Raw genomic sequence first — 26,251 nt, 5'->3', positions numbered from 1 at the left:
CTAAAATTGGGCAAATGTGCATAGCGATATTAATCGCTAGTTACATATATGAAGCTTCAAATATTTGAGTATGATGATTAATTGTCGTCTACAGGGTGCTTCGAGTAAATATTACCCAAATTGGCGAAATAAGAAAAGGTGGGCCTTTCTTGTTCTTAATTATTGGGGGCGTTAGGCCTTCCATGCTCGATATTTTACTTCTTTGTTTTTCGTAGCGAGACCTCATCTCCTCTTCAACATAGGAAGGGCGAATGGGCATACAGTCAGCTACTGAGCAATCCCGTAAATTTTCCGTGGTCTCACTTGCCCAGCAAATGCTCAGTTAACCAAATAGACCTGCTGAGGTTGAGGGAACCACAAATTTTACTCAAGTGCAACTCCTCAAAGTCTCCCAATCATTGCTGTTTAAAATATTCAATCAGTTTGTGACGTAATATTTCTAAGTTTTCCTCTATAAGCATAAAGATTCAGCCTCAGGGAATTTAAGCAGGACAATTCTGCCAAGTGTCTTTCAACTCACCACATTATTTCGAAAGATTAATAGAAGGATCTGCTAACGAGGAGCTGTTAGCGTTATGCCATTTGTCTTTTAGCTATAGTTTTCTAAAAGCTAAATTAAATAAAAAATACGTATGTTTTTAAACAATAAAAACTAAAAAAAAATATCAAAATGGTAAAAATTATTATAATTAAAAATTAATTTAAAAAAATGTAAAAAATTTAATGAATTAAAAAAAGTATCAAACAAAAAACTAAGTTTATAAAAATTAGATTACATAAAAAATGTGTAAGCTTTTTAAACAATAACAACTAATAATTAAATTAAAAAAGAAAAAATATAAAAAATAAGTAAAATACGTTTCTAAAAACTAAATTAAATTAAAAAAAATATGTGTATTGTTCTATTTAAAAGAATAAAACCTGTACTAAAAAACATTTTTTTTTTAAAGAAAATAAATCTTTAAAAATTAAACGAACCCATAAAATATATATTTCTTTTTAAAACAATCAAATAAGAATATTAAAAGAACACTGAATTAAAAATTAATAAATTTAATTAACAAATAACAATGCATAAAATAAAATTTAGAAATGTAAAGAAAAAAAAATTACTAGAAAAAAATGTAACTAAAAAAATAAAAAATTCAAAATATTTAAAAAATTCTCTGACCGAGGATTGAAACCTCAGATCTCTCAAATGGCACGCCAGTGCTTTGCTCACGCGGCTTATTGCAGCTGTTGGAGTAGCGCGAGCAAAATTACATGCATCCCCATTTGGAATATGCTCAAGTGCTTTCTGTCATAAGAGCTTTTCACCATGAAGGTTGGCAAGGGAGCTTTTTTTGTAAGACTTTCTTGCCAGAATAAACAAAATCTTTCAAGATAACTTGCCTACTGTCTCTCAACTGCCTTACAAAAGACTTGAAACTGTCTTAGCCACAATTTCCCTGTACATTAGATAAATTTTTGACTCGTAATTCCACCTTATACTCGCCTCAAGCGTAAAGTACGGAGTTACGGGGCACCCTATATCCATATGCATACAACTGAAAATATATATCCATTTAAACTTATGAATGTGTACATTGTACTTGCTCAATGTTTTAAATATCCACGCCCATATCTCGTACCCAGACCATGTCAATCGTGGCCAGGCGTGCATATCCAACTCCCAGCCTACAATTCTGCGGCCCTAAAGTCGCGACTTTCTGGCGCATGCCTTCATACAGAATTTCCTTTGCTTTGTTCATTCGCTACAATTTTAATTAATGCGGTGACATCAGTGTACGCTAAATTCAAGACAAATTCGCGCAAAGTACACTGTGGAGAATTTGATGTTGGTAGTAAGGTACATAAGAGGTGGCCTGATTTGATTAGAGGCCGCCGAGTGGTGTAATGAGAGTATAAGGTGCATGTGTTGTTAATAGCGGAAAAGGAAATTTGCAGTAAAAAATGTAGAATAATTACCAATTTAACGCCTTCTCTGAAGGGCAGATTATTTTAAGGGTATATTTTACATGGCAGAAATACACTGGGAGATTTGCCATTGCTTAACGTGGGCGATCGCTATAAGAAAAATGTGTCTAATATTTAGCTGACCCAAAATTGATTCTGGGACCTACATACATATTGGTAACACGCAACGACCTAAAACTTTTTTATTTAAAACTTTTTTATTTAAAGCAAGACCTTGAAACATGCATACATACAACAAATAAATAATTACATTTCAAAACCAAATTGAATTTCCGCTACTCTAAAATGCGCAAAAAATCAAAGCTCAAATACATACATATGTATGTACATAAATACATATGCATACATCCATGTATATATACATATTTTACGTACCCACAATGACATCTATCCTTGCAGTCAACCAGTCAGTCATTCAGTCGACCGCTCGACCTCCTTTTTTGTAGTTTTCAAAATGCATTTACAAGTATTTTCTGTGTTTTTTTTTATCATTTTTTACTTCACATCCCATTTATAAACCACTTCCTGCTCACTCTAGAGAATTGCCTCGAGCGAGCGAGTGAGTGAATTGATGAGTTAAATGAGTTGTTGTGTGGCTCGTCAAAAGTACTATCAGCAGAAATCAGCATATAAAACGGAAATTTGCGTAAGCGAGAAATGAAAACGGAAATAGGCGTAGCAACAGTCAACTAAAGGACAAAAATTGTACAATAAGTAGAACCCGTTCAAATGCCAGTATGTGTGCTGATGTATACAAATATGTACATTAATATACATACATACATACATACATACATATTTTCAATTAGGTTTGTGCGAAGCATACGAGTTTTCATCTTTGAGATGAATGTACATTAGGGTGGCCAAAAAAAAAGTTTAAAATGTTAAGCTCTCACCTCCTAGGATTTCTATAAATGGAAAAAAGGTTACCCGTATTTGTTTTAACTATGCCTCAAAGCCCATGAAGTTTTCGATGCATATTATATGGATAAGAAACACTTTTTTGTAGAAATGTTATATAATTCTTGAAAATCAATATTTTCTCGATCGGAAACTCTGTTTCTCTTCAGGAGACTTCCGATAATAATACCTAATTTTTTTATTTTTACATTTTTTAATACAAACCATTTTGTATGGGATTTATGTGGTTTTTGGGGGACCTATAAAAAATAATAAATGTTAAAAAGTGGTTAAATAAAAATTCTAGCTAACGTTTCCAAATATATCGAGTGTTTTACTACTGAATGGGTATACTTTCAGAAAATGTGAACAAAGTCCGGCCTGGTTTCGGCTGTCGCACACTGTATTCATAAAGATAAAATTCTGCAAAATTGCATCTAAATTCTAAACTTTTTATCAGATGTTATACATTTTTTTGAGTACTTATGCAGTTTTTTAATAGTAAGTATTAAATTGATAAAACCTCATGTTTTTCTGAGTGTATTACACATTTTTTCCATACGGGACGAAATTGCCGAAACATCAATACGAATAAAAGGTGCACCAATTTTTAAATTAGGATTATATATATAGAGAGATGTAGGTGAAAGACAACAAAACGATGTATTTCCTGTCATCAAACAAAGAATCGGTGCACTTGCTTCTTGGCACCAAAGTCAATGTTGAGAACTATGAGTTCGAAAAATAGAGAATTTCGTCTATTTTAGAACCAATATTATGACCGGCACTAATATCCGCCTTGAAATTCACCCCAGAACCTCACTTACCAACATATGCTAGTGTGCTGGTGGTAGTAGCAGAGAAAAAGGGAATCCTTTCTGTCGTAAAAGAAAGTAAGTTAGTACCATTGATTCCGGAATGGTGTGGTTCCCATAATAGAGTTAACATATTATCTCTGCCAATAGTAGAAGAGTACCAAAATACTTTATGAGAACATTAAAGGCGATCGGAAAAGATAATTTTAAATGTGCCCTTCAATCCCTTTCGAAGGCTTCTGCTGTAATATTCGGTAAATTTCTGCTTGTATGCTTCATCAGGGCCATTCCGATGTTAGCTAAGCTTGACCAGTGTTGTTTGTTTTGCTCCCTTTAAATTATACTTATTCTTCTTCTTCGTGCTTTAATTCTAAGCGAGACTACCAGCGGGCTTCCACTACGCCTGCGAGTTATTTGATGCGGCTTCTGACAACCGCTTTGATTTCCTTCCAGCTTAACCTGAGTTGCTACGTTCCACTTCATGGCCTTCTATGTAATACTGCTGTCTTCTTTGCGCAAGATGTGATTTATCCACTTCCATTTTTGTCGGCGGATTCAGGTATTGAGGGGCTCCATGACAGCTTTTCTGAGAAACTCGTCATTTGAGGTGGTTTTAGGCCAACAAATTCGGAATATTATTTTAGGTTTACGAAATATTTCAGGCGCCTAGTTATTGCTGTCCCGACTCCATAAGCCTGCGGTGGCATACTTAGAACTTGGGTCTTATTAAAGTTGATACTTATGTAGGCTTGTCGCCTGGGCAAAGGCATTCTCTGTGAACACTGTTGAAAGCCTTTTCAAAATCGATAGTCATCAAATGCAAATCAGTCCCGGCGCACTGCTCGGTAATGATCCGCACAGGCTTTCTACGGTCTATGCAAGAGAATCTCGCGCGAAGGCCAGCCTGAGAGTTGTGGATAGCGAAGTATAGGTATTACTTTAAGTGCAAAAATCCGAACTTATCCGAGGCATTGTATAGTAGCTATTTGATCGGAAGGTCAGAACGCCAATCTCACCTTCCTATCCTGGAAATCTGGCAACCGTCTAAAGCTTCTAAGCACCCTCCCGGTGGCCCTAATCGGAATAATAACTTAAGCTATTGTCCTGTAGGGGCTCTACCACGAAAAGCACCTAGATTCGATCGATTCGCAATTCTCGAGCGATCAGTAAGCGCTGAATCCCCTGCGGGGTCGAAATAAACTGACCATCGCCTTCAATGCCATTGGGTTCAAAACACACGATACTTTGCAGACAAGGGGAAAATAGTGCCATTATATAATCATTATATGCATTCAACCCCCAACAAATTTCGTTGAAATATTAACTTTTAAAAAAGATTAAGATTTACTTCCCTGGCTAGGTCCAACAAAAATATTTGGTTTTTGGTTTTATGGACTTTTCTGTAGACTTTCAACCGCGGAATTCAAATTTGTTGTCAAAAGTTGACTAAAAGTTTTTTAGATGGCCATTTTTTAAATTGCGAGGTTGCATCTAAATTTTCAATATTTTAATCATTACGCATTTTTTCCATACAAAAAAAAAATGTTCGAATATATCTGTGTTCGTATGGAGAAGTAGCTTATGTCGAAAGACTAGCTTTAGTATAAATCGGCACTCGCAGCACACGATTGCTCAATAAGCGTGCAAGAAATATTTCCGATACTAGCAAGTCAATATTCTTATTAAGTTTCATCCAAAAATTCCTTGTCTTTTAAAGAATAAAATGAATGCAGCATTTTACTAAAGCCAGCCTTTCGACATAAGCCACTTTTCCATACGAACACAGATATGTACTTTGTATAGAAGGAAATTCGTTCAAAAAGTGCCAAATATTAATGCAATTCTTTAGCAACTTAAAACTTGCACTTTATTAGACTAGAATTTAATGGATACAAAACTGCATACTTGAAACTCTGGAAAATCTGATTAAAAAGTTGAAAATTTAGATGCAACTTTGCAATTTAAAAAATGAGCATCTAAAAGATTTCTCATTAAACTTTGACAATAAATTTGAATTCCTCGCATGAAATTCTTTAAGAAAAGTCCATAAAACCAACAACCAAAATTTTTTGTTGGAGGTCGTCAGCAAAGTATTCATTTTTCGAAAGTTGGCTCTTCAACGAAATTTTTTTGGCGGTTCAATATAATGAATATGTAATGGCACTATTTTTCCTCTATAGGCCATTATGCCAACACCAGTATATACAGTAATAAACCTTTTCGCAGTTTTTCACCAATTGGTCCCCGAGGAGTACTTTTGGGTTGTGTGCAGCGTTTTCGTTTTGCGCACACGGCAACACTTACTGTGGGGAATTTCGCATCATTATTAGAATATTTTCTTCTCGAGAATAAAACATGTGTAATTATGCGATATTTATGAACAAAAAGCATAATAGTAATGCTTAATTAAGAATAATATCAATAGTTAAGTACATATGTCACATGTTAGCGCTTGTGATTCTATAAACTGGAAAATTTAAATCGTAATTTTGGCACTGAATGTAGTTTTCTTAAATTTAAGCTTAAGATTAAAAAAATATCCATTGTAAGATTATATTTTTACGAAAAACGTGAGTTTTGTGTTCAGCAAAATTCTAAATTTCCGAATATATTTAAGTCTTTATTTTAAAAAAAAGCAAGGTTTGTATAGTTATAGAGAATCCAATGCCTGCCAGCGCATCCGCCCAGACAGTTCATTAAGCACACCCAAGTTTAAGCGACCATTACCTGGACCTCCTCAAAAATACATCAAAGTATAAAATGTAACAAATATGAATCATATACACACACAATAGGAAGTGCTATGAATTGCTACTTATAAATTCAGGATATGCATTTGCATGGAGGCTCCGTTGGTTATGGTGGTCATAAATTCAATGGTCCATTACCCGGAACTGATCCAATATGATGAGTAAATTTCAATAAGCCTCACATGCAACTGCCTCTGGCTACAACCTGGATATCTGAATATTAGAAAATAAAAAGCAATTGTCTATTAAAATTATAAGAAAAGGGTTTGTTTACAAAATAACCTGTGCCACTCTGTAATAGTGCGGTTGTTGCTCCCTTTCATACCACAGTAATTTTGTATACAACTCTGAATCAGCAAAATTCATGCTCCTTCTCATTATCAACCCCGATCAGATTTTACCCCCGAGGAGTACTCCAAAAAGGTTTATTACTGTATATACTGTGATGTCAACTTTCGAACCCATATTTTTATCTAATTCCTGTCGAGAGGTTTACTATTTTGTGCAGCGAAAATCCCAAATCGTACACTGTGGATGGCGTGGATGTATTTTTTATCTTTCTATATACTTACAATATGTATATTCAGGCATCAGCATTGAAACGTGTTGTGTGTACATACACATGTATGTAGATTATTCAATAGCCTTGGCTCAATCACGATCGATAGATGATCGTCTTTGCCCTGATCAATAAGTTTTCTACCTTTTGTTGTTTTAGTGAGGACATGAAAGTAGCTTTTGCTCGGAATTTTGGATTTAATTTGACCATTTTCGGATGGTTTTCGTAAACACCTTGATTCCCTTTCGGGTAACTTGATCTTATTAAAATAGTTGCCTTAACAATATTGTATTTACATTTATAAGTTAGTAAATATTATCACGCGGTATACAGATGAATGTATATGGGGCATTCTATACCAAAACGGTCGGGGTTCACACCTAAAAATTTGAACGAAATCAAACGCATGAAGTGTGACCCCCGTCCATTTTGGTATGGAACGCCCCATATGCAAACACTGACAACTTTGCCATGTACTCATCAGATAATTTCTCCAGCCAAAATTTGATTATCCAAAAGCATCATCTAAAGCCACTTAACCAAGTTGCATTCAATGCAGCAAAAATGTATCCACACATTGCTTACACATGCACTTTTAGACGCACATAAATTTGTTAGTATGTGTATGTCTCTTTTTGGTAAGCTAAAACGCCCAACAATATGCAAACATTCTGCATCAGTTGCATTTGCATTCCTCACTCTACACCCCGAAGAAAAAAAGACTCAGCACACCCAGCAATCGCTTGCCATTTATGCACTTTGCGTATCTCAGCGATTGATTGAATTATTTTCCTATTTACATTGTAACAAAACCCAAACGCTAGTCATCCAATATCAAATCAATAGGAAGGCAATTGAAAAATCAGCAGTGAGGTAGCCAAAAAGCAACGTAAATATGTATGTATGTATGTACATATTTACCAATTTTAAGCGATGATCTTTGATAAATTTTGAATTAAGTTTATTAGGGCTGCAGCTTTTTTGATGTATGGACATATTCCCTTAGAAATTATGTATGTCAGAAAGCTGCAACTAACTTTAGTGTCGACTTCATTTTGACTATGAATACGCCCCTATGTATGTTTTATGTATGTAGCTCTAAGTTCACACTTTTTTCCCAGTAATATATGTAACTAAAGTGTGTTATCTGAAATAAAAATTCGAAATGCAGGATCAGCATAAAAAATCAATATCTCTCGGCTGGGTATTGGAGCATCGCAAATAAGTAAATATTTTTCTATTTATCTATTTTTTTGTGTCACAAAATATGTGCAAACGTACACTCATTTGTATGTATGTATTTCCACATAACTATAAGTACAATTTCACCCATGAAAGAGCAATTGCACATGTATATGTACATACAGTTGTCCACAAAATATTAGAAGTGCGATATTTTGATCAGTTTTGGCTATTTGTCTTTTGTTAATTTAATGTTTATTTTTTTTTTTTATGAAAGTCTAGCTGCTTATACAACAAACAACATATATATTCTGATTTCAAACTTTACAAAAATTATACAAATTTCGCAAATTTTCACCCAAATCTCAAACTTTTCAATCAGAATCTTTATGATAAAATTTGGTCTGCTCTTTTGTAGCCCATTTAATTTTAGTATAATAAATGTAAGTTTCGAGTTCCTAAGAAATCCCGTTGATATTTTGCAATTTTTTTTTTTGCTGGCAGTGACCTCCATATACATAAAAGGAAACTATCGAACATACTTTGTATGGAAAAAACGTGAAACACCTTCAACCAAAAAAATTCTCAAAAATCAACGGAATTTTTAGTAACTTGGAACTTGCACTTTACTATACTAAAATTAAATGGGCTACAAAAATACATACCACAATTTTTTCTATAGATTCTGATTAAAAAAAAATTGAAATTTGGGTGAAAATTTGTGAAATTTTTATTATTTTTGTACAAAGTTTGAAATCAGAATTTATATAGTGTTTGTTTTATAACGAGCTAGACTTTTATAAAATATTTAATAATGCAAATAAATAAACAAAATACAAATAGCGACAACTGACCAAAATATCGCACTCCTATTATTTTGTGCACAACTGTACATAACTACATAAATATGCGTCATTTTTCGCATATTTTCGTAGTTGCCTGCAACTCAAGCAACAAATTTTCCGCTCGCAAAGCATTGAGTTTTTTCCACAGATTTTTCCAATCTTCTATCTTTCCAGCTTGGAAAATATGCCTTGCTTGCTGTGGAAGCGCCTGCGCATTGGAAGTGTACATACAAAGTTTTTTCACAAGGAAAACTCACTTCTTTCCTAAGTACTCAATCTCTATACACTTTTGCTCCACTCAATTATGCAAAAACTTTTCCGCTCATTTATTTGTATGTATGTGTGTGTGTGCAAGTGAGTTATCTTGCGCTTGGGGCTGCTTTGGTATACCTTTTGCTTTGACTTGTCTATGGGAAAAATGGCATATTGCAGGCAAGAATAGCAATGCAAGAATATCAGATGGAGCAGCATCATATCAAAGGCACTTCTTTTAATTTGGCTGCTACTTTGGTGTATGTAAATGTATATATGTAACTATATTTTTCTTTTACACCAAAGACAAAATGTTTGTTTTCAATTAAGATTTTCACTCACTTCTACTCGGATGGATAGGCTAAAATGATGTGGCTAAAAATTTTAATTAGACAACGCATACTTACATATGTTTGTATGTACTTACTCTGGAAGTAAATTGAAAACGGGTATTATTGAAGAGGGGTATTTTTGAGCTTAGACGATTGCGGAAGTGTTACACTGTGCGCAAGAAATCAATATACTCGCGACCCCTTGGGTAAAATATAAAAAAAAAAAAACTTTGGTTTCTAGCTGATGTTAGGACTTTTTAAGAACTTTGAAATTTTAGTTATAATGTTAACTCAATAAATTATTAAAAAAAAATTTTTTTTTTAATTTGCAATAACAGTATGGGTATGAAATTAAAAGACAATTCTGTACAATTAGAAAAGATTCACTTTTTTGGTGCATAAGGACGAATAGGTATTGAAAATGCCCTCTTAAAATTGTATCCTTAGACATCCTTGAAAATTTGTAATATTTATATAAATAACATGTTAAAGTCTAATATATACAAACATACAGAGCAAAATCCACGTATTTCGTTTTTCTAACTTTATTAGCTTAAACAAATACGCATAAATTGTATTTTTTATTTCTACAGAATTTTCCCTTTCTTTTGGTACCCATAATTTTATTGTTCATTGCACTGAATTTTTTTAATTAATGTTTATAATTGGTCATATCTTCGTAATTTCAAAGTCCTTAAAAAATCATGACGTCAAAGAGAAAAACTTAAAACGTGGTTTTACTACACTTGGTCCCTAGTTGCGTTAAGCAATTGATTTACTCGTGGTTGAAATTGGTTATTTTTTGTTGCACGGTGTTATCAGGTCTTACGCGAAAATTTGGCCAGCAACCCTGCAGGGAAAGCTACTAGTAATTGTGCACTAGAGTTCTACCGGTTAGCTTTGCAGTTCAACCAGTTCGCCTTCCATAATTTTTTCCAGCTAGCGAATGGTATTTTTAGCATGCAGATGTCCGAAATGTCAATTCTCCGGCTATGCATCAGCACATATACCTGTAGGTATACTAGTAGTATCGTATTTATTTACGGTATAGTCTGCCGATACATGACTCATGAAAGGCGCAAGAATGTCATTTTGTTCGGGCCTATTTCGGGACCTATTCAAGACTATTTCAGTACCATTTCGGAAATATTTCCGGACTATTCGGGACAATCTCAGGACTGTTTCGGGACTAGTTCAAGACCATTTCGGGTCTGGTTTGGATCTAGGATCGACGGTAGAGGAAGTAAAATACCTTGCTCTTTGTCTCCGTGTCCGTCATCTCGTCGCCCTCAAGACAAAGCTGGCAATTTGTCTCCATGCGATTCAATAAGCTGGTAAAATATTCAGCAAGCAACCGTTTAGAAGATTGCTGTTTGTTCTAGCTGAATGATATCCAAAGAACATGCCCTTTCTCAGACCTCCTCAGTACTTACTGCATTCCGAGTTTACGAGTTTGACGTTGAGTAAAAATTTCTGCGGCCACACGAGAACAAGAAGAGCCTCTTCTCGCCAATTCGACGTTCATTACAATGGAAACTTAGAAGGCCAAGGTTCATAAATATTCGCACCTATTCTGCCTCTCAGCCTAGACCCGTCTGTGTACCAATATGCATACATTTGTATATATCTGGGACCAACGTAGCGGCGTTCATTTGCTTATACTTCCCAGTTTGGGTTTTTTCCATTGAATTGCCTGCCAAAGCAAATTTCTTTTAGCATAGTTAGAAAGTTCGTATTTTTATAAATCGTACTGCTGCTTGCTTCTTGTAAAAAATATGGAGCGGAACTATTTTCAGAAGTGACTCTTGAGCCGAGGTTACACAAATTCTATTCAATCCCGTGATCGAGAGTAAAGCCAAATTTTGAATGATTTATTTTGGAACGAATTTCCGTCATCCCTTGTCAAGTTTGGTTAGCATACAAACCGGTTTCGGCATTGTGCCATCTTCAGTGTCATTTTTCGTTCCAAAATAAATCATCTTACCACCCAGTCGGAAAAATCAACCAACACCAACACCCAAATTTTAAAGTTTTTTTAAACGTTGAATGCAATTTCATTAGATAATGACATTCTTTTAGAAGAGTCCTGAGTTTTTTCTTTAGCGACCAAAAAAAAATTAAAAATGGTTTTCCATTGTTTTGGTACACTTGGGGGCAATAGCTTTCTCGTCATAAGTTCTTCCACAGGAGTTACCTATTCTTTCTTTGAGAAATTCGCCCACGATTAGCTGTCGAAAGAAAAAAAGTTTATTAAGCCGAGCTTAACAAGTCTGTTTGTGCCCAGGCATTACCGCAGGCGCAGTTCGGCTGATCGCAGCGGATATTAGACTTATGTCATTTACATATTTTCGCATAGGTTTGACGTGTTCCTTACCATCTCAGTTACTTTGGCGCTTTCTCAAACTTCGATTAAGGTCTGTATCTTTTGCAGGATATCACCATAGGCATCTAGATTTCCGTCTTGCCAAACTTTTTTTTAATCTTGTATAGGCTCTTGTACATATGTATATTCTACAAACTAATCGAGTATCGATATCTCTTTCGAACGCCTCCTTTTCAATATTTGATTGCTATTCTACATGGAAGTGACTACAAAAGAGTGGGGTTTCCTCCAAGACCTACATTTTTAAATTATTACATTTAAAGAAAGGTGGTTTGGAAGATAGGGATATACATATATAAACACGTATGTAGGTACTCTCGTATACTTGATTACATATGGTATGTTTGTATGTATGAACATATGTATGTGTTAAAAGATTTATACATACTCTTTTAGCTACCTTAGGGTTAATCGAAGTTCATGCTCGTAGATATCATATTACACTCTATATATGTACATCTGCATGTAATACATATGTACATGTACATTACATTACATTAGTACATAAACCTAAAGAAGGATTGTGCATTGCTTATAGAATAAAACTGAGAATATGTAAGAAGAGACGACCTCCCTTCCTGCGTATTGTAATCTTTTTACCGTGATTACTGCTTTTTCGTTTTAATGTACGTATGTACGTTAGGGTGCATTTTAAGACTTCCGCCAAATTATTATGGAAATATATTAAGATTTACTTGAGCTAGAAATTACCTACAAAATTCGTGTTTTGTAAACAAAAGTAGTTTTTTAAAATATTATTTATATTAAGCTTAAAAATTCTTCATAAAAGTGCGTAAAAATTTTATCAAAAGAATAAAAATAATGAGATTTTTGGAGGTATTTGCAAATCAGCCCAGCTCACGGAATCCTAATTTTTTCCGAAATATTTTGACGGAAAATTTTAAATATAATAAATTTTATAATTTCGGTGGAAAAACCACAACTTATGACCTAACTTTCTTTCTCAAAAAAAATGTCACCTTATGTGGCAACATTATAAGAATGCAAAGAGCACGCATATACCCGTGAAGGTGTTGAGAAAAGAATACGAAAACTAGACAGCGATGCACCCTACTGTCCGTATGTATGGCTTTATGGACATGTATGTCTGTGTGGACATATATATGTATGGTACACATATCTAAAAATGCATATCCTTACAAAAATATGTACTGGCATTTAACTCAGTTAACTCGTTGTTATTGACAGTTGTCCTGACAATGGTGAACGGCTCGAATAACAGCGGGTGTCGGCATACATACAAACATATTTCCGACCGCAATGGTAAATCGATAAACGTTGAAGTTTCGAAATCCTTTCATATATGTATATTGTATTCAGTTATGCATGCCTATGTATATATGTACATATGTATATGTATGCATAAACTTCGGCTCACAGCTTATCTTTGGAAATGCATTTGTTTACTTAAGCGGGTATGCACACGCACTCACATGTGCGAATGATTTCCGCTCATTATTGGTAATCCAGTCAAAAATAGGATATCATCCCAATTTAATAATAAACTTTAGATCGTTCCTTTTGCAAGCAATCTTTGAGCCTCATGCATTTTATACTAATTTTTAACAATACAATTTTTTGGAAAAATAAAAAAATATGCCTTGATTGCTCACTTATTGCTTCAAATGGATGAACAAGTGCTCTATGTTATTGCTGTATTACGGATTTCTAGTTCCAGCTGGAAGTGAGTTAAATAGACCGGAAGTGCACTCAAGGACACCCTGTATACCAAGTATGATGGTATTTATCAGTATTTCTAATTTGACGAAATATTAAATACTTGCTATTTACTTGGTATAAAAACAAAGAATTTCGGTATTTTCGGGACTGTATTTCGGATTTTTAGCACTACTCTTCGAGTTTCGGGACTATTTCGGGATTTTCAAGACTACTTGAGGATTTTCGGAATTCTCGGGACTATATCTGGATTTCGGATTTTTCGGGAATGAATTCGGGGCTTTTTTGGGATTTTCGGGACTACTTCGGGATATTCGTCACGTCTTAAAAATTTTGGGAATTATTGACAATTTATGTAATTTTCTGAGTTGAGCTGAGATGAGTTGATGCAAGTTGAGCCTCAGTTAAGTTTAATTGAGTTGAGTTGAAGTGAAGAAAATCGAGACTGGGTTTAAATTTAAACGGACCGCATTACTTCCGCTCAATACTCCTCCTTAATCCTTTGCGAGCCACAAGACTATAAAAAACCAACAATAATTTTGTTTTATTTTTAATGTTATATTTTTTCAAACCCGTTTTTATACAAATACACACATACAAAGATTATATTTTATTCTAGATTTCGATTTTGCTTTACATTTATAAAATTGTTTAATATTTAAAATTAAAGAAAAACAAAAAAGACTTCTCAGAAAACAAGGAACTTATGTAAATTATTTAAAAAATAAATAAAGCTGAAAGGCGTTGACACAGTGAAAATTTGCCACACATTTTCTGTAAATATGTAGTAGATTTTTTGAAAGTCTGCATCCCAGAAGTATACATTTTTTTAAACACATTTAAAAAATAATAATATTAAATTATGTAATAAATAAATAGCATTTTTACAAAAACTATAATAAACTCTTTTTTAAAACAACTATTGGACACAATAATTTTTTAAATATGCAATACTTAACCAGCTTAAATAAGCATTTGTTCTTTAGTCCTAATCCATCCATAACTTTTCTTTTAACTTTAACTACTCTTTTCCAAAACAATAAATTAACAACCGCCTTATTCGATCTCGAAATATTTTTTTTTACTTTGACTTCTTGGTGGCTGCAATTTTTTCCTCTTCTGTTGGTTCTTCAATAGCAGCCAACGCTTCCTTCAAACCCTCAGGCACTTTGTACTTTTGATTGAAAACTAAAAACTGTAAAGAAATTTTAAATGTGTTTAGTGTTAAAAGTCTCGCTACAACTTACAACTTATAAACTTACTTTTCTTGGCCCAGATTTTTCAATGTCCTCGCAATTCATTTTGCCACTGGAATAGAACCTTTCGTGGAAAAAAAGAGAAGATAAATTTGTGATATGTTTTTTTTTGCATATTTCAACTCGTAATTCAAAAATGTGTAACAAGCAATGTTGCCAGATTTTTGTTCAAAAAACTGCGAATTCCTAAGAAAAAAGCTGTATTTTCAACAAAAAAAAAACTGTAACCTTCAAAACCAAAGTGATTTTTTGGAAAATTAGGGTGTTTAACCGTATTACTGAAATTTAGCTGAACTCCAGTTTTTCTAAAAAGAGATAACACTGTATCGCCCCTTTCTATCTTAAAAATCCAAAATAGTGAAAACATATCGCATAAATTGCGAAGGAATAAATTTACTCACTCTTCGCTCTGCCGTCATGTTTTTTTTTCAAAGGACTTTGAAATATTAATGATATGATTGATTTAAAAAATTATTTAAAAAAAATCAGTGCAATGTAGAATAACAATATGGATACCAAATAAGAGAAAAAATCTCTAGAGTTTAAAAACAATAAAGTTTTTTTCGTTTACAAGGACGAATAGGTTGAACATGTGCTTCTAATAAATTTTATATTTTTAAGATAATAAAGTGTGCAGGACGAAATTCGATGATGGGCTCGTGTGGGTATTAGTCCTCAAGCAATAATTTTTTCAAAAATAAATATTGCAAATTTTCTAGGATATTTAAGGACAAAATTTGTAAAGGACATCTTCCATACCCATTAGTCCTTATGCACCATAAAATTTATTTATTTTTTTTTTTAAATAATCAAATTTTTAAAATTTCAGTCCTTTAAAAAAAATACTGATGCCAGAGAGACTTATCGTTTCGCGAATATATTCATTTTTGTGTGTAAAATTTACTGTCGCAAGGTGTAGTATAAAGATGTAGTAAATCAAAATTGTCGTTTCCCATAAAATTAAAATTTTGAAATAATTCTTTATATTATTAAACGTGCGATATATTTAATTTGTTCGTTCAAACTTTTAATTGTGGAAAAAGATTAATGGTCTTATTCATAAAAAATATAGTAGGTTTAAAGAGCTTTATAAAATGACATTTTCATACTTTTCTCAGTTTATAAACCTTTTTTAAAGCTACTTTATCTTTTATGAATAAGGCCATAAATTTCTAATACGAAGTAATTTTGAAAACTGTAATCTTTTTCTAAAAACAGTATTTTGCAGTTAAAACTTTGGTTATGGCAACACTGGTTACAAGCTAGGAATAAATAATAGGGGTCTTCATACCGAGCTTGGTACTCGGTGTTCGGTAATTTATTCGCATTGTTTGTGTAAAATTTTTTTTTAATATCGGTTTACCGACTACCGAATTATCGTGGTGGAAAGCTTGAAAAATGTTCGGTAGTTGCACTCAACTGCTCAACTGCCAATTTAAAATCCGCCCGCTACCGAAAGGCACAACTCATATCGCTAGCTTAGAAAGAAAAGTTGCTAATTCCATTTTAAAAATTTTACAGGAGAGGAAAAAATCTTCCTATAGCCATTTTCTTTAACTATTTCGCAAGACTTTGAATCAAACATTTTGCGCGTTTAAAGCAAAGCAAAACTCCATAAGAATCAGAAGGATTCGATATTTATTAAAAGATGTCGTATTATTTTGGCCTTATCGGATTTGTGGTGCTTCTTTTGGACTTAGCAAATTTTCCTTTTAGTGCTTATGAAGAGGAAAAAATAAAACAAGTACCTTTATAATTTTCGAAACGATGAGTATTCAATTTATCTAGCCTCCTATATCAAAATATGAGTTTTCATAAAAAGTGGACTTAGCAACTTTTCACTCTAAGCTAGCGATATTTATGTATGAGTAAGCAAAATTCATTCAACTTTCTTTTACAATTTATTTTTTTTTATAGGAGAAAAGCTACGAATCAGCTGTTGATAAACATTATTCATCAGACTAACAAAAGTAAGCCGAAAGGAACGTTTACATATGATAAAATTACCGAGTAACAACTAACAGTTTACCAAAACTAACAAAATGGGTGTGAAGACCCCTAATATAAGCTCTAGTTTTGGAAATCTATATCAAGCTTTTGCAGCCTTCAGCGCTTTTCAAACCTTCAGTTTGTATTTATCTGTGTAAAATGCTAAACATCTGAAAAGCCTGGTATGGAGTTCTGCTCTTTCAGCTAAAAAGAGCGCTGAAAACCCGAAAAGCTCTGTTCGCCTGGAAAGTTTGGGATTTTTATGAATATGGTTTTATACCACTTACCGCACATCGTCACGTGAAAGACCATTTCGAACGATAGCATAGAATAGCCCCAAAACTGCGCCACCAACAATAACAAACAGTGGAGTCAACTGAAAAGAGAAAAAAATAGAATACATATTACAAAGCTGATTGAACTTTATTTGAGAAGTAAAATTAGTGCTAGTAAATACCAAAATCTTTATTTAAAATGCTAAGCCAAAAAAAAAAACTATTTTACCAAAATTATAAGCAAATTTACATACGTTAATAATCTAAATACGTTACCAATTACTTCTATTTTACTTAAAGTTCTGTTACGATATTAATATTTAAATAAGTTACCTTTCATAATAGTTTCGTATAATACAATAAGATTTTTCAAAGCGTGATTTTTTTTTTTGTTTTGTAAGAACTCAGTGTTATAAATAGATTTCTCTATTTCGGCAGTTCCACTGTTACCTGGATACATTTCTTGAAACATAAACCTTTCTTGAATTTCGAAATTAGTTTGGGTAAAAGTTTTTAAAAGTTGTGGTACTCTCCTTAAAATTTGTTTGAATTTTTTTAAATCTAATTACTTCAAATACAATTAACATAATATCGTAAATATGTTTCATTACTAAAAAAGAAATAAAATATAATATTGTACATTTTAAAAATTAAAGTTCTCATTATATGCGGTTTTGATCAATTATTTAAATTGTGATTGCTTAAAAGTCGCCATCTTTCACCGCAGCAACCAAACCCGGTGGCCAACGATACTTTTGATTGTACGTACGAAACTGTAAATGTTAGAATTTATTATATTGATGCAAGGAATAAAAAGAAACATTTATTTTGAATAATGATGCACCTTCATTATCGGTGGCAACTGATTTTTCCTTATGGGTGTATAATCTTCATACGGCATTTTGCCAAAGTAGCTAAATATCAAATAATTTTATTTTCGATGTTGATTTTTATTTTTTATTTTCACGGGCTTACCATACGTCGTGGCGCGTGAGTGCGAGGCGAAGTGTCCACAGGAATCCGCAAGTAACGCCAGCCAATACAAAAGTTACAATTGGTATGGTCTAGAATGGAGTTTTTCAGAATTAGTGGAACAGCAATATGTTTGTTTCCACATGGCATTTTTTAAATGGCATATATTTTTTAGCATTTCAATGTCTGGTGGAAATGCGGTATAAGTTTAAAAGGAAATAAAATAAATCATGATTTAATTGAAAAGGAATATAATGGTAGCAGATTTGATTTTTCAGTGTCAAATAATACAAACAATTTAAATACAAACAAGCTTTTCAATACGTTTTGAAATATTTTGTTCTATGTTTGACAATTCAGTCGCAATCCAAACGAGCGACACTGTCGAAATCATCTCTTCTTTGTTGAATATGCCTTGGGTTATCTAGGTGAAGTTCAATTTTAAGTTTTTCATTGAAATAAATAGTTTTTTGGTCTAATTTATATTCCGGCTTTCGATTCCGAAAAAAATCTCGATTTTAATTTGGCTAGCTGTTATCGATATCTCTGCAAAATCAACTGAAAATTTACTCATGTTATCAGAAAACTGCAACCAAATTTTACGATTTCAACTCGAAATCGACTTTTGAAAGTTTGTGTAAAACGGCAAAGGCCTGGTATTAATAAATAAGATTTTTCAAAGCGTGATTTTTCTTTAACAGCAAAACAAAAAGAAATTGGGAAAAATTAGTTTGGATTTGCTTCATAATTTTTGGGAATATTTGTTCACATGGAATTCGCAATAAGGTCGAATTATAACTGAATTTTATAAGACACATTTAAATACATATATTCGTGTAGTTTAGGACGAAATGTGTACATACATTTTTCAAATAACGTTTGGACTAAGGAAAGGAGAATTTATACATATGTATATGTATGAATACGCCTTCGACTTAAGTTAAGAGCGAAATACACCACACAAGCGGTTTGACAAACCAAGCGAAATTTCCCTTTGCTTCAAGCCATTTGTGCTGTGTATGGGGGTGCTTGAAAGTTTGACAAGCCGCTTGACGGAAATTTGAGCAAAAAATCAAAATTTTTTGATTTTCTGGCCGCCATGTTGATGTTTGATCAAACCGCTTGCGTTGTGTATAGCAAAATCGCCTCATTCGCAACGAAATTTTCACCGAGTAAGGACGTAAGAGAGGAAAATGAAAGAAAACCATAATATTTAGCATTGCGAACTGGAAGAAAACTAAAATTCTTTGCTTGAACGAGTCATGTTTGCATGGTGTATGGCGAAATGGGAAAAGTAGATTTGAAGAATGTTTGACAAGCCGCTTGTGTGGTGTATTTCGCTCTTTAGAGTACAACTACACAACAAGTTTTTCAGGTTTCCGTGCTTTTGAGGCTTTCAGACATCGAACATTAAGGACCGTAACTGAATACAGCACCGTCAAACTGAAAAGTATGGTAAGGAACTCTGCCTTTAGCTAAATATTCTTCCCTCTATGTTCATGCAACCCTGCGCATGTTATGTCTTGCAGTGTTGTGTTTAGTAGGACGTATTTTGGTAAAACATAATCCATTATCGGTACAAAAACCGGTTTTGTTTGAGAGAGAATATATATATTTTTTTTGAAAACCTTTTATAAATAAATGTTAAGTTGGTACTCATTTCATTATGAAAATCAGCTATATTTTACTTATAGGATAATTTTTTTCTTTACTGTCTTCTGCAAATAATGAGTAAACAGACCTGTTTACATTCTATTTTTGGCAGAAGCATTGCGAAAGGCATAAAATGCGACTTACGTCTCCAATCATAATTTCATTGAGATTTCAAAGTACTTAAGTATTCGGTACAACATTGAAATATGCGTCTGCATATTTTGCATTATGAAATAGCCTTTTCCAGCACTAGCTCATGCAACTGTGCGATCCTTCAAACCAATTCAGCAGTATGCGCTTGCGCTGAATGCGCTCAAAAAACTACCTGTGTAAACGAACATGTTGCAACAACACGTATGCCAGGATTGCTCACTTTTCCCTTAAAATTTATATGAGTATAAAAGCAAGGTGGTGCAAACGAACCGAATTTAAAGCCGAAGGAAGTGTGATCAAGCAAGAGTCGTTTTTCTGCGCTGTGAATTTGTTAATATATCGAGACATTAAAGTATTGTGCACTTGAATAAATATTGAAGTATTTTGCATGTTGGAATCGCATACATACAACTTTTATGTTCATAAAAAAATAGATAAGCAGTTATAGTGAAAGGAATAGAAACATAGCGGGTTTAGTGATTCAGCAGGTGCTACTAAAATTTCTTTTGTGCAAAAGCAGTAACAATAAATACCACGAATATTTGGTGCTTTGTGTATTAACTAAGAAAAGCAGAATTTATTTCAAGAAAACAACTTAGCCACGGCTTTCATAGTTACCCAGGGCAACCGTGTTGAAAGCGTTGCTGTTTATTTTTTCGACGTGTGGAAAAAAGTGAAAATTTCACAGAACTGTCAAGTTATTTACTCGAATAGACTAGTATGTTTTTAGTAAAACGCGGCAATTAAAATTAGTTGTTTCTTGCATTCGTTCGCGCGTTTAAGCTCGGTTTATTTGTCTCAGCATATCTGCGTTCTAACCTCACTTTCGTGCGCTTAAAGTCCAAGCAACTGGACACTCGCCGTTTTCACATACTCTGTCTCTGTTATCCTTCAAAATTCAGCTTAGACGTGATTTACACGCCATTAAAGAGGGCGTCACCATGTTACAACACCATCCCCATGCAATACCTCTTGCTGCAGCACGCATTAAGGATGAACCCACAACCAATCCTCCATTTTTCTATCCACACAGCAATCCCATTGATAACGCCGCTGCAGCTGCCGCCGCAGCCGCGGCTGGACTCATCGATCAACAACATCGGGACCTACATAATGCGCTGGTCAATGCAGCTGCTGTAAATGGTACACTGACCAACACAACGGCCGCTGTCTTGAAAAGTCAATCGGTACAACAACAACAACAGAACACCGCTGCCCAACAGACTGCTCAAGCTCAAGCAGCAGTAGCAGCAGCCCAGGCGCAACAACATTCACAACAAAATACAAATAATGCTTCCGCTCAACAACAACAGCAACAACAACAGTCGCAACAGAACGCTATGGTGTTGTTAAATGGTAATGCTGGTGCAGTTGCTGGCGGAAATAATGGCACCACCAATGGTGCTATCATAAAGACTAGTTCATCGGGTCGCTCGACGCCAGTAAACGGCAGCTCTACAACAGATCCAGCACCGGGCAAGCTCTTCGTTGGCGGTCTTAGCTGGCAAACATCATCGGAGAAGCTAAAAGAGTACTTTAACGTATTCGGCACCGTAACCGATGTACTCATAATGAAGGATCCCGTGACACAGGTAAGCACGTAGTGGTCTCCCTTCTAGCGTTGTTGCGGAGGAGAACCTTTTCATTACCTTACTAATTCTACATGCAACTATCTATAAAATCTACATACTTACTTTTTTTATTTGTTATATCTACTATTATTATTCAGTGGCTGCCTACGCTGGCTTTGGGTGTTGCCTAATTTTCCTCCATATCTTCAAAACCATATTTTCACATGATTTACCAATGCATAATATCCATCCACAAAGTACCTACTATTAGTTTTATAATTTAATACTTTATTTGCATATATGTATGTACTTGATTGCATATTGGGCAAACGAGCATAGGTGCATAGTACATACCTACAAATATGTTCATGTGCATACATATATATATATACCACTGTAAGTGCATATGTGTACATACATATGTCCTTACATGGTTGGCTGGCAATGTACACTTCTTACAAGCTGCTAGCCGACCAAATTGGCAAGCAGCTGCACCTTTTTAATTTTATTGTACCTCAGCAGTATGAGCGCGTCAACAGCATGTCAGGAGCGGTAAGCAATAACAAACAGGAGAGCAGAACAACGTTTTTGAAGCAAAGGACCTTGTGTAGGTACAAATGGATGTGTTTTCATTGAATTGACATAGGTACGCTAGGCAGCTGCACAAAAGCCAAATGTTACCTGAGTTGGGGCACACCAACAAGCGTTACTCAACTTTCTTCGTTAAATTACAAATCCCAGGGGGATGTGACAAGAAATATGGCCTACAATGTCCAGTTTAAAAATTTTATAAATTAACAACTATGATTTTTCTGATCACATTATGGACCAACTCTATTGAATATCACTATAAAACCTAAAGTTTACCTTAATAAATTTAATGTCAAAATCCAAAGTGCGCGCATTCTATATAAACGTTTTCACAGCGAGTTCAATGCATCAATGTAGGGCATTCCCCTTGCCCAACTGTTATGCTTTCCTGCTCGTCGTTAATGTTTAGCGCGCGCCCTATGCTACAGCTAGCGCGTCCAACTGAGTCAAACATCTGCCATTGGATTGAATATAGTCGACTTGTATGCGACACAAAAAAGGTAGAGGCAAAGCGCAGGCGCAATGTTACAGCTGTTCGATTAAGAATTTGTATGCTTCAATGCTACATACATCCATATTAAAATTATATAAAAATGTGTGGTATAATGTGGCATGCCGCGGCGGCGCACAGTTGGCAATCTGTGCGGCAATGGCACAAGGCAAAGTCCAATCAAATGAAAACAGGAATATAAAACAATGAAACGGCATTTGTTATTGCTTTTAAATTTTTTGGGTTCAGCTCTGCTCCTGTTACTGTTGATTGCGTTAACGTGACTGCCTTTTATATGCTTCCTTTTTGGTTTATATACATACATACATATATTATTATATATTTTGCCGCTATTTTTAAGAAGTATGACGAAATTTTTTCTTCCTTTTTCGTCTCTTTCAAAAACGAGTTTTGCATGACAGCTTTGTTTTTGTTCTCGAAAATTATTTTTTCCATTTGTCATTTCCCCAGGTCCTGTAGGGGTTTTGTGCTTCAAATTCACATTCAAGCATAAGCACATCCTGTCCCACCTCTAACGGTGCACCGTTTTTTGTTTAACGTTTTGCAGGACACATCCTTCAATTACATATTATGGGTATCCTCGAAGTCTTGCATAGCCCTCGCACGATGCACGGATTGCAAAACCGGTTTTTTCATTGGACAGCTTTGCAAACCGTGCGATTCGTGCACTGTACAGCGCTTTGCAAGCCTTCGAGAATACCCCTATTGTCTTAAGTGTGCATACTAAGCATTTTATGCAAATTAAGCGAACGTGTAAACACCTGGTTGAAAGGGTATTTCAATCTAAAATTAACTTTGAAAACTAGTTTTTAAGTACATGTAGTCCAGTGTATCTTTTTGAGTGACTTGAATATGAAAAAGTGATCCTAACAGCTTTAAAGACAGAAAATGAGTTTGAAGCTTGAAATTTAACTCGTCAAAAGTTGTTTACCTTTTTGTATAATACCATATGTACAAAGGCAATTATAACCTGAAAGGTATTTATCATAATCGCATACCTCGCTCAGATTTCAGTAGACTTAAGCTTAACTATCTTCCAACAGAAACTAGTAACAGTAAGATGTAAGTAGAGAAAGTACTTTTCCACTAAGCTAAAATCTAAAAGTAAGCAGCGTTAAATTATTAACATATACGCCGCGAAAATTAATTAATTGATGCTAATAAAAAAAAACAATATCCATACGGCTTTGCATTAAATTTAGCGAAATCAACATCGGAAAGAACCGGAGGCCGTCTAACACCAAATAAGCAATACTGATCAGGAACAGAAAAAATGCAAACAGGACGAAATTAATGCGCAGAAAACGTACACTTCAATGAAGCATGCACAATTACCCTACGTATATGCATTTGCGTGTGTATGTGTAATTGTATGTCAGAATTGTGGCATACGTGAGTTACTACGTCGATGCCTGTGAGCCTTCCATGTCGACCCTGCCCATACACTACATGCATACTACATTGTTTACCGCTTTCAATTGAAAACATTAACAGCAAAACGTTATGTGGCAGCTGCGCTACAGGATTACCAGCTAACCGATAGTCTTCATACTACGTATATGAAAACGAGTGGCCACTGCCACCAGGAATATCAGGAATAACAAGCAAAACGAAGTTACAGCCCTAAAATATATGGCGAATGAAGTATAAAGGGAAAAAGTAGTCGACACTTTTGAAGTAATAAAAACGGAATTGAGTTCGTTCGCCGCTACAGAATCCTGTCGAGCCGCATTTTGCATTTCGCACAGCTCAACAGCCGCAATACAAACTAATTTCGCTGTTCGTCTACAATAATCATAGGTATTTTACTACAACATTTTTTTCTTCACAACCAAGTACCGCATATGGAAACTAAATTTGTAAACTGTAATCGTAATTGTTAATAAGCTCATAAATATATTAAAATTATCTATAGAATAGTAGGTTTAAGTACATACCTACATATGTAAGTAACCGTTTCCTTGCTATAGTTTAATGCGTATGTAATTATAAACAATTAATAATTAAATATACTACTATCAATTAGGAACTGTTGTCGAATTTTTCCCCAAAGTTGCAAATTTATCTTAAGATTGTAATGAATTTTTGTGCCTTTTAACTATCTCATGTGTACCGTAATACTACATTTAAATTCGTAGGTACTCTTCTCAAATCAATTATAGCGTGTTTATAGTCCACTCTGTATTAGTTATATATTTTCTTGTACTAAATAATGTATAAAATACTGATGTAAAAAATTATTTGTTAACAAAATCCTTGCATTAACTATACTCGTGTATGTATAAATATCTTATATGTATCTTAAAAGTTTGTATAAACATACATACATATAGCAAACCATCTTTAAAAGAGGCACAATTGAAAAATAAGATCCGGAAATACAACTGCGTGTGGATCGTACAAGATTCAACGCATTTAACACGAAAACAGGTATAACAATAATGAAGGAAAGAAAATTGGCATTACTTAATTGAAAATAAATCCAACGATTTATTTTATGCAAAAAATCTACCAAATTTTTGTTTGAGTTTTGCCTCTTTTGAAGAAGGTCTGCGATATGTTTGCTTAGCGCGTTTTAGATGCTCAAAAACAAAAACAAAGAGGAATATCAACCACCAACGTCGAACCGTAAAATTATTACTTACATACTATATACTACGTACTGTTTTCAGAAGTGTAGGGTTAACTCAGGTTCGGTAGTTAACTGTCAGCAAAAAAAAAAAAAAGAAAAAGAAAGTGGCGAATGTGAATTAACTCTCCACCGTAAAAACGACCCTTAGAGTATTATGTATGAGTAGAACATACATTGTAAAGAAAATTTAGTGAAGTACATAGAAAAAAATATATACATACATACATATGTACCTGTGGACATTTGACTAAATTACTCATCTCGAGTCTGGTCATACTTTCAGTAAATTGCCACATCATTGGTTTCGTATTAAATTTTCATATTATTTGATAATGACTGCTGTTAGTTTTCTATTTTTATTTAAACTTTCTTTATCATCTAAAATCAAAATCTCTTAAATAACCAGCTGTTTTCTTAAGAGTCCACAGATAATATGTACATATCGTTTACTTAATATAGAAAGGCCCTTTCTTACATTTTTCTTTCTTTACGGAGTGTTAAAAAAACTCCATAGAAAATCAAGTGCTGCCAATTCCTTTTAAAGCCTGCTATTCTTTAAGAATGTAATTAGTTTTATGCTCTAGTAGTTATTTTTAAAATCTAGTAGGGTTTTGTAAGCAATCGGCAGACTTTTGTATGATACTGGATTTGTAAAGAAAATGAGTTAGGTCCTTCCTGTGTTAAAGTATATCCTACTTTGTAGAGGGTTGAGATCAAAGTAGTTGGGTAATTTTGGTCAATATTTCGAAACCCACCCTAAAAAATTAAAACTAGTTGCCACACATCTTAGAAGCGCCATAAAGGAATACAATATTTTCATTGAAGAACATATCGTCACCTAAGGGTGAAAGGGTGCCAAGTAAATTTTTTTGAAACTGTTCATAAGGGACGAAATATCAATGCAGTTTCGTATTACCTGCCATTCTGCAACAAAAACTAAATTTTTAGAAAAAAA

The 26,251-nt window shown here is 34.0% G+C and overlaps 2 protein-coding genes and 1 long non-coding RNA gene across 3 annotated transcripts; 1 reads left to right on the top strand and 2 right to left on the bottom strand.

The window, feature by feature from the left end:
- Window positions 1-14,378: 14,378 nt before the first annotated feature.
- LOC118753066 lies at window positions 14,379-17,314 on the bottom strand (the record flags this gene model as incomplete). Its single annotated transcript, XM_036487924.1, is given in 3 exon segments — window positions 14,379-14,888; window positions 14,956-15,013; window positions 17,226-17,314. Coding segments are annotated over 3 exon segments (261 nt in total), but the record flags the coding sequence as incomplete, so codon positions are not given.
- A 549-nt stretch (window positions 17,315-17,863) lies between these two features.
- On the bottom strand, window positions 17,864-18,279 carry LOC118753068. Its single transcript, XR_004994774.1, has 3 exons — window positions 18,189-18,279; window positions 18,058-18,127; window positions 17,864-17,986 (listed from the first exon to the last, which is right to left on the bottom strand). It is a non-coding gene; the product is annotated as an uncharacterized LOC118753068 (long non-coding RNA).
- A 2,380-nt stretch (window positions 18,280-20,659) lies between these two features.
- On the top strand, window positions 20,660-25,264 carry LOC118753067 (protein elav-like). Its single transcript, XM_036487925.1, has 2 exons — window positions 20,660-21,583; window positions 23,867-25,264. The coding sequence occupies exons 1-2, from the start codon at window positions 20,933-20,935 to the stop codon at window positions 23,900-23,902; spliced, it is 687 nt and encodes a 228-aa protein (XP_036343818.1). The 5' UTR covers window positions 20,660-20,932; the 3' UTR covers window positions 23,903-25,264.
- Window positions 25,265-26,251: the final 987 nt, after the last annotated feature.

The sequence above is a fragment of the Rhagoletis pomonella genome, unplaced genomic scaffold (assembly GCF_013731165.1).
Source record: "Rhagoletis pomonella isolate Grant_MI unplaced genomic scaffold, Rhpom_1.0 Rhpom_scaffold_02082, whole genome shotgun sequence".
Taxonomy (NCBI): Eukaryota; Metazoa; Arthropoda; class Insecta; order Diptera; family Tephritidae; genus Rhagoletis; species Rhagoletis pomonella.
This window is presented reverse-complemented; position numbering and strand designations above follow the sequence as displayed.